This window comes from Mastomys coucha, unplaced genomic scaffold (genome assembly GCF_008632895.1).
Source record: "Mastomys coucha isolate ucsf_1 unplaced genomic scaffold, UCSF_Mcou_1 pScaffold12, whole genome shotgun sequence".
Taxonomy (NCBI): domain Eukaryota; kingdom Metazoa; phylum Chordata; class Mammalia; order Rodentia; family Muridae; genus Mastomys; species Mastomys coucha.
In genome coordinates this window covers 17,687,284-17,697,202 of record NW_022196894.1, presented here as the reverse complement: position 1 = coordinate 17,697,202, position 9,919 = coordinate 17,687,284, and the positions used below count along the sequence as shown (strand labels likewise).

Here is a 9,919-nt window from a genome sequence, read left to right as displayed (position 1 = left end):
AAAAAAAAAAAAAAAAAAAAAAAAAAAAAAAAAAGATAAACTGGGGCTGGTGAGATGGCTCAGCGGGCAGGAGCACTGACTGCTCTTCTGAAGGTCATGAATTCAAATCCCAGCAACCACATGGTGGCTCACAACCATCCATAATAAAATCTGACGTCCTCTTCTGATGGTCCAAAGACAGCTACAGTGTACTCATTTATAATAATAAAAAAAAAATAAATCTTTTTAAAAAAAGATAAACCGTAGCTTTAACTTTAAGCTAGAGAGATGGCTCAGTGATTAGAGCAGTTGCTGCTCGTCTAGGGGACCTGAGTCCTGAGCATACCCAGCACCCTCATGGCAGCTTACAACTGCCTACAACTCCAACTCCAGGAGATTTCTTTTGGCCTCTGAAGGCACTTCTATGTGCTCCTGTGCCGCACACACACACACACACACACACACACACACACACACACACACACAGAGTTAAAAATACATATACTCTAAGCATACACAAAAGCATTTAAAAATATTATGACTCAAACCATTTTTTTGGTAGAACTTTTATAAGTGTTCTTGCTTTCAAGGGCAAAAAGCCTTTTCAGTTTTGTTGTGTAAACTCGTTTACCTGAAATATTCATTTAACACTCAGTAAGTCATTATCTTTTAAAAACAGCCAATCTGATTCCCAATCAGAAGTAGTAGCTAGCTACTGTAATAATTCTGTATTTACCTGAAACAAGAATATCATTCCTCAGTGCACAGACTGCATACTCGGATTTGGTAAATTCTGGAAGCTTGGCCAAGGACTTCCATTCTCCTGTTACTGGATCATAGCACTCAGTGTATGGAAGGTTAAATCCTCCAACTCGCTCACAGCCGCCAACCACAACTATTACCTCGGAGTAGCCAGTAGACCTAAAATAGTTATTGTTAAGAATGCACAAATAATAGTTAAGTGATGTATTAAGATATAATCAAGACTGTTCAAAGCCCTAGCACTGTGCCAGGCAGTTAAATCTGTCCTGCAGATATGCCGGACACAACAGGCTGCCACGATTTACTTTAGGATGATTCACGAGTGGCATCCTTATACCACAGAAAATATGTACAAGGATTTTTCTTGTAAAGTGTTTTAGGATTACATGCATGAGTATTTTGCCTGCATGTATGTATGCACCATACATGGACAAAGAATGGCATTGGATACTGGATACCCTGGAACTGGAGTTAGGGATGGCTATGAGTCACCACGTGGGTGCTGGGAACCAATCCCTGTTCCTTTGAAAGAGTATCAAGTGCTCTTAACCAGTGAGGCTGCCCCTACCATTATACTTTTTCTTCTTCTTCTTCTTTAAAAAGACAAAGCCTCAAAATATAGTCCATCTAGGCTGGCTTAAACACCATGATCCTCCTGCCTCAGCCTGAGAATACACGTGAGTGATCAAGTGATTACAACCATCAAACCTGGTTTCTCAGGTTGGCTGGCTTATCTACATACAGGGTTTCTCTATGTAGCTCTGGCTAGCGGGGAACTCACCATGTAGACCAGACTGTCCTGGAACACAGATTCACTAGTTTCTGCCTCCTGAATGCTGAGATTAATGGCAAGGAATAACACTCTGGCTTTTATAGGTTTTGACTTCTTAAGTCTTCTGTTTTGCCATAGTACTAGGGTCTGAAATATGGTCATTGGGCTTTCAAGGCAAGAACTCTACCACTTTTCATTATTGCTAAAAAACAAATCCAACATCTATGCATTTAAGAGTGTTTCTTCAGAAATAAGTTATTTTATTTGCAAGGCCCTCATGCGGTCTAGCTAGGGATATGTGAACTCAAAGAAAATTTAAAAACATCTGTAGGTCCAACTGTTACAACATACATGCATCCATTAAAAATGGAGATTGCAAGACTTTAAACCTTAAAGAGACAGAAGAGTTCTCCATCTATAAGATATAACACTATCAATTCATTGTTATTATCTAAAGAAAGGATTGGCCAGCCCTAGAAGAAATACATAAATGAATGAAGGAGTAAGAGAATAAATCATAATTACAGGAGTGAATACTTGTCATAACTTATTGTCTTAGCAATATTGACTTGAACATTACAAATTATTTGGCAGGAAAATTATTAATGTTGGGTGAATTTTTTAAGTTGCTATCAGCTGAAAGGACCCAGTTCTAAAGCTCTCCTGTAGACTTGACTATATCAACATGCTGAGCAGGAATCTTTAACACATTTAATTTGCTAGCTGGTTCTCCTCCTTTCTCTTCTCTTTTTTGTGTGGTACTGGTTTTGAACCCAGGGCCTTGTACATGCTAGGCAAGCTTTTGGCCACCAACCTAAAATGTAAACCTCACTAGTTCACTGACATTGCAATCCTCTGGTATCAGCCACTAGAACAGAATAGACAAGCAAGTTAGTTGGTTTCTCATAGTTAACATTAGATCTACCCCTACAGAAATCTGATCTTATTTTCAAAACTTGGCAAGGACACAGGAGGCTGTGTGCCAGGGCTTTCCACTGGGAACTACCCCAGGCAGGCGACTTTTATAAGGAAAACAAAAGCAGTGACCAAGACTCACAATGTTTACTTTTTGAAAGTAGCAATTATCTAAAAGTTACTATTGGGAGCTAATGGTAGATATGCTTAAATACTGAGACACAATGTGTACATGTGATTTAAAAGTAAAAAGTTCAGAGGCAGCTTAAATCTGTATCGGCATGGTAATGATTACTAGATGTCATGACATAGAAACACATTCACTCCAAAAAGCATGATGTAAATGGATAGTAAATTCATAGATAAAAAGACATTTGGGCGTGGTGTCACATACTTCTAATCCCAGCCCTCGGGAGACAGGCAGGAGGCTCATAAGGAGGCAGGGCTACACAGTGAGGCCCTGTTTCAAAAAAAACCAACACATAAATGGACACGAGGTCAAACTGCCTTCTAAGTATTTGTGTTTACACCCAAAGTGCTGCTCTCCGCCTTGATGAAGGAAGCTTTTGGCAGTGCTGGGAACAAGTAAGTGACTGGTAAGTGGAGTTCCCTGAATAGACAATCATCACCACACCCTTCCAAGGCTCAGAGAAGGCTCAGAGAACACTGCTAAGAGCTGCAGAATGGGAGAGTGTGATGCAGCTCTATTTTCTGGACACGCCATGGCTGCAGCAATGAGGACCACACAACAGCTGAAGCAGTAAGGACCACACAGGTTATCTGTACAAGACTGGACCCGTCAATCACCATGGCTGGAGGAGGGGCCATAAAGCTCCATCATCCTTCTCTGAATTGCTATTGGCATTAATGATGGTCAGAGGAGAAAAAGTCATTTTCTTCAGTAGTAGTCTTGGGTAAGCTGCCCAAGTGTCAGGTAATGCTCTCCCACATACGCTCTCAACACACACAAACATGAAAGTAGTGGGGCTAATGGGTAGTTGAGGAGGGTGGGGGGAGTGGTTAGCAGAAATAGAGAGCGTAGGAGCAGGAAATAGGGTAGTGGATCATAATATATAATATATATTTACACATATGAAATTGTCAAGACAATAATAAAAACCATTAAGACAATAGGACTAGGGAAATAACTTATTGCAGAATAAGCCCTGAGTTCTATCTCAAGTACCAAAACAAAAGAAAACTACCCTATCTCATAACAGTCATGAGCTTCTTATGCTCACAGATAAGCATTAGAGAAACCAGAAATGTTATAGACACAGGCTTTTTTCTCTTACAGTGGAAAGGATGTGGACACCTGCTTTCCACCCAGAAGGCTGGAGTGGATATTGTTATAACCTGGCGATCTTTTACCTACAGAGCCAGGCTTCACCAGAATCCGCCAGACTCCAGAGCACTGGTTCTTAATCAACAGAAACCATTCCTATGAAAGAGGTTCTATGGACTTGCAAAAGAGTTTACTACTATGCTTATTACAAACCCTCCCTCCCTAGTCCCTGGGCATGAACACTGATTCTCAGTGAGTAGAATGCAACCTTATGGAAGAGGGCACATGTAGTTTGCAAAGGAGTTTTGATATAATTATGCCTTAAGTTTTGTTGTGATCATTGTCACATGGGAACTTTTTCCCAAACTTGTACTGAACTTAAGTTTATCAAAAATAAACTGACTGAGGTCACAACTCCTTGAACCAGCCCAGCTAGCTAAGTCCTTCTGACCTCCTGCACTTGTTTCTCTACTGGCAGTAGAGCTTGCAGGAAACCCCACAACATCTTGCTTTTAATGGTCACTACTGGTTTTTTGATCAGCCTAATACAGGGTAAGGTTTTCAATTAACACCTTTTTGCTTAGCTATTCTACTCCCATGAGGCTACAAAGTTGTCCTAAAGTTGTCTGGCTGAAGTAGAGCTTCATTCTGAGTGACTGAACAGTAATATACAAATGCAAATCTGTGAGTAGCCATGCTCACGGAAAGCCTCCTCATACAAGCCAAAGGGCAGAAGGAATCAAAATCCCCATTAAATGACAAAAAGACAATGGGAGAAAAAAGATGAGCCAGGAATGGTGGGACTCACCTATACTAATGCCAGCACTAGAGGCAGAGGTAGGTAGATCTTTGTGAGTTCGAGGTCAGCCTGGTTTACATCTCTAACTTCCAGGACAGTCAGAGATACACAATGATATCCTTTCTCAATAAAACAAAACAAAACAAAACAACAAAACCTAATTATATTCTATCCATAAATAGAGTACTATTTAAATGTTATTTAAGAGAAGGAAGTAGAGGTGGCTGGAGATGGCTCCGTGCTTCAGAGCACGAATTGGTCTTGCAGAGCTCAGTTCCCAACACCACTGTTAGGCTACTCAAGTGCCTGTAACTCCATCTCAAGGAAGCCAACGTCCTCTTCTGGCCTATCTGTGGACACACACACACACACACACACACACACTCTTGAGAACAACTTAGGAAGCTTTTCTAATAACACAAAAATTAAAGATCTGTATGAGGTCATTCAGAATACAGCTACACACAGCTAAACACAGTTTTATAGCAAGGCCTTTGGTTAAACCTCCAGTACTGGCAATAAAAAAGGAAACCAAGGAAGTGTTAAGTGGTAAAGGCAGGGTAAGGAGCTGTAAGTGCAGCCTGTGCCATCCGTACAGAAGGCAGGAGGCTCGGCTACATACACATTCCTACACAGAGTGCTTCTGAAAGGAGTTAAAAACTAGTAACAGAGGTACCATCTGTGAAGGAGCACCAAGGACTGCCTAGGGCTCAGGAGGGGGAGGTACAGAAAATAACAAAGCCTCCTGCGAAAGTATAGGGCCCATAGGCTTGTCCTTATAAAACCCCTGCAACACATGGCTTGGGGACAATCTCAGCTGGGACATTCCAGAGAATGGTCCTGACCAAACTCCATCCCTTGGTCAGCACTTAATATTTAATAAAGCTTGCTTTAAATTTGGCTCAAAACAGTGGAGTTGGTTTTATCTCAGGCATTTAAACATGTAATAATGGTGAATTGTACAGTCCAGCCACATGGGAGAATATCTTAGTTAAGACGCACTAGAACAGGTGTGTACATGTGCACTTACATAAATAGAGCAAAACATTCATTTACATAAAAATAAATTAAAAAATCAGCTCTGAGAACTTGCTGCTCTTTCAGAAGACCTAGGTTTGAGTCCTATAGGGTGATCTGGTTTTAGCATCCACATGGTTGCTCACACTGTCCATTACTCTAGTTCCAGGGGATCTGCTGCCCTCATCAGGCCACTGAGGGAACTGCATCCACATAGTGTACAGACATACATGCAGGCAAACCACCCATATAAAGTCAATCAGTGCACCCAGCAGCTGTCATGATGATGTTTTCACCACACTTCTCTTTGTTGGATCCTCTAACCTCTGCTCCTCTCCACCTAGCAGCCCCTCCCACTTTCTGTACTCTACTACCCTCCCCACCCCCTGACGGAAACCCTTTCTCCTCTCATGGTTCCCATTTGACTTTCATCACCACACTGTACTTACTTCCACAAGAATGAACCACGTAAATGTTAGAAGTCGGGATTCACATATACAATTAACTGCTGGGTCTCACCTCAAGATGATGAACTTACAAACTCTTAGCTCTTCCTAGTGTCCAACTCCACACCCCCAATATGAGCAATTTACCACATATGGCCATTATATCAGCAAAGACTTGTCTGGTTCATTCGATATGACCCATGCTGCTACTTGGGAACCTCATTTTCTAGGCAGCCCAGTGCTACCAAAATAAAGATTCAGCGTCTGCCAAGGGAAGCTCCAGGTAATCATTATAGGGGGGACAATCTGAATGGAAGCAGGATGCAAAACCTCAATCCAAACAACCAGTAGTTTAAAATTCTAGTATCCTAGACTAGGGTTGGGTGCAGGGCTAGCAGTTAGGAGGTAGAGGCAGGCAGCTCTCTGAGTTTCAGGCCAGCCTGTTGAGTTCCAGGACAGCCAGGGCTGCGTAGAGAGACCGGAAGTGGGGGTGGAGGTAGGAAGTTGGTATTTAGGATCTCAGGATGGAATGGAAAATACATAAATGAGGATCTGGGCTGGTGAGACAGCTCAGTGGGTGAAACACTTGCCATAGAAAGCCTGACGACCTGAGTTTGAACCCTGGAGCTTCCATAAATGTGGAAGGAGAATTAACTTCATACAACTGTTCTCTGACCTCCAGATTTGTGCCAATGTTCCCCTACATAATGGGGGGGAGGGGAGGACACACACACACACACACACACACACACACACACACACTCTAAAACTTTAAAAAGAAATCAAAGCCTAGCAGTTGTAGTATATGCCTTTAATCCCAGCACTCATGAGACAGAGAAATGTGTATCTCTGAGTTTAAGACCAGCCTGGTGTATAGAAGTTACATGATAGCCAGGACTACATAGAGACACACTGTCTCAAATAAATAATAAATGTAAATAAAGTAAAAAAAAAATCTAAAAAGAAATCATAATGAAATGCAATGGAAGTCTGAATTAGACTGTAAAAAATGGCCAGGAATATGATACAACAAGACCACCAGATTTATGAACTAAGAACGGTTTAGCAGAGGCCCATCTCTCTCCCTCCTCCCCCCCTACACACACACACACACACACACACACACACACACACACACACTCTTTTCTTCAGATGAAAAGCTGTGAAGCCTAAAACTTAGCATGTAAAGATGTCACTTATTTACTAGATGAAACTTGAACTGTTCAAGATGACTCTTTTCAGAGTTCAAAGGTGCCCTTCATATAGGGTATAACAGTACATACTTACAATCTTGTTACCTGGATAGCAGAAACAGAAACAGGAGTTTAAGGGCAGCTCTGGCATTATAGCAAGTTTACAACCATATAGTCTAATAAGACTGTTTCAAAAAAACAAACAAACAAAAAAGCTAGGGAAAAAAATGATTTCAAGGGTTATCAACTAGGCTCAGAGAGTAAAGGTGCCTGTCACAAAGCTTGGTGGCCTGAGTCTGACCCTGGCTTGTACATACTGGAAGGAGAGAAGCTACTCCACTGGCTGTTCTCTGATCTCCATACAAATGCCATGGCTTGAATGGGCCTATGCACACAAAAGTTAAAAAAAATGCAGAATCAACAACAAAATCATTAAAATTATTTCAAGCCCAAACTTGTGCAATTTTTTTTTTCTTGTCCCTTTTTGTCTCACACAGGTCAGGCTGGTCTCAAACTCAAAGCAACATTCTTGCTCAGCCATCAGAGACCAAAATTACATGTAGGCATCCGTAGACAAGTGTTAATGTTTCTCACACTAATATTAAACTTACCTACCTGCCTAGCATGCACAGGCCCTGGAGTTCATGCCTAGAATGCAGCAAGGTTAAAAACAAACCAATGCTTTCATCTTGGGAACAAGCTTCCTATCTGTGTTGAATAGGGAAGAGTGGTAGGGAGAAAAGAATTAGGAATGCTAAGAATAGAATGCATGAATAGAATCAACAGAGACAGATGGTCCGTGGCCCAAGTCCATCTGCTCCCAGTATTGAGTAACCCTGAGGAAGTGAGAACAGGATTGGAAGTTCAACATCACCCCTGGCCACATCAGAGGGTTGGAGGCCAGACTGGAATATAGGAGATTTTATCTCAAAAAACAATCAAAATCAGAGTATTTAATGAAGTCCTATAAAGTACAGTATCATTTTTATGAAATATCTTTGAAATACTCATATTCAAAGTTACTATGGAGGCAGTATGTACTAGAAGCTGAAACTGTCACTGACTAAACTATAAACAAGTTATTTCTCTGAATCTGAGTTTGCTAGTCTGTAAAATGTGCTCAATAGTACTAACTCAAGGTTATTCTGAAGTTTAAATAAATCAATACGGGTTATAGTACATAGAATAGTTCTGGGACTGAGTTTCCTATTATTATAATGAAACGATAGCTCGAAAGATAATATGCACAAGGCCCTTTTAATAAGCAATGTAATGTGCACATTATTTAGAGCGAATCCGAGCCCCAAATATTTAGTTAATGTCCATCAGACAGAAGTTTGTAGAGCCAGCTTTCACTTCCTACGGAATACATATAGTCAAATACATATAAACTCAGCCATAAGGAAGTAGCTCAAAGAACTGAGGTGAGCCATTATTTTAGGCAATTTTTATATCAAATCAGAAACATAAAAAACAGTTATTTGGAATAAAAGAGACTTCTTAGAAACAACTAAATATAACAAGAGATTCTGGACTGAGATATATTAAAGGACAATTTAGAAATATTTAAATATGGATATTTAAACATGACTCACCTAGCACATACAAGGCCATGAAGTTAATCTCCAGAACCAGAATGGATACAACATAACATCCTCAAGAGAAATCAAGCTGGCTCCAGACTAAAAGGAGACTAACAAATAAAACACGATAAGCAATGACCTGATGAGGAGTTTCAGCTATGTATGGCTGAAGACAGAAGCTGAGTCAGAGGAGGGGTCTGGAGTTAAGTAGTGGACAAAGTGTAAGTTTGTAATTTCTCAGAAAGATAAAAACCTACACAGAATAATATATAATATTCAGATATTTTCTAGTTGTTAATGTAACAACACAGAAACAGGGAAGTGCTAAAGGGTGGAAGGACAAGAGATGGACAGCTGGCTTGTGAGTGAAGGATCCTCGCTAGAACCTCAGGTAATGACCGTGCAAGAGCAGCACGGGCTACTGCATATACGACAGCCCCAAGCTGAACAGAATTCTACTTAGCTTCGTCCTGCTGGTTTCCTAATGGGGTACCACTGCAACCTGACATACACTTTCCACTGTGAGAAGTGGACTGGTTCCCTTGAAAGGTGGCTGTAGAACAGGGCTGGGAAGATGGCTCAGAGGATAAGGGCAGGAGGACCCAAGTAAGGGTCTGAGTTTTAGTCTCCAGCACCCATGTTTAACAAAAGGCATGGCTGCACTGGCCTGTCACCTCAGCAGTGTGAGACAGAGATGGATGGATCTCAAGAAGCAGCTGGCCCAGCAGCCAGCCTAGGTGAAAAGAAGTTCCTGGTCAGGGGAGACTCTACACTTGCAGGTACAAAGCACAGGGGGGACAAGGACACCTGACGTTCTGCTCTGGCCTACATTGTATGACAACAAGTGCCTGCACACTTTCATGTCTGCCCCATACACATAAATATGGACGTAAACATGTCTTTTTGAAGCTGTGCAACTCCAGCATGCAGGAGACGGAGGTAGCAGTTTTGCAAGTCTGAGGTCTGCATAGGCTACAGAGCAAGTTTAAGAAGAATTAGGCCAATCATTTCTTTAAATGAGTGACGGGACACTGAAAGCTGTCACATGATATTTAGTTCATCATCTCTGCAAGTAATACTAACAGTAACAGATTGTCCCTCCTATAATGATTACCTGGAGCTTCCCTTGGCAGACGCTGAATCTTTATTTTGGTAGCACTGGGCTGCC

The 9,919-nt window shown here is 41.3% G+C and overlaps 1 protein-coding gene across 7 annotated transcripts in view; it reads right to left on the bottom strand.

The window, feature by feature from the left end:
- The window catches only part of Klhl24 (kelch like family member 24), a 56,081-nt gene that overhangs the window by 12,949 nt on the left and 33,213 nt on the right, over positions 1-9,919 (bottom strand). For all 7 annotated transcript variants that reach the window (XM_031363411.1, XM_031363410.1, XM_031363409.1 and 4 more), the window contains one exon: positions 716-900. In XM_031363411.1, coding sequence (XP_031219271.1) covers positions 716-900 — 185 coding nt within the window. The remainder of the gene's footprint in view (positions 1-715; positions 901-9,919) is intronic.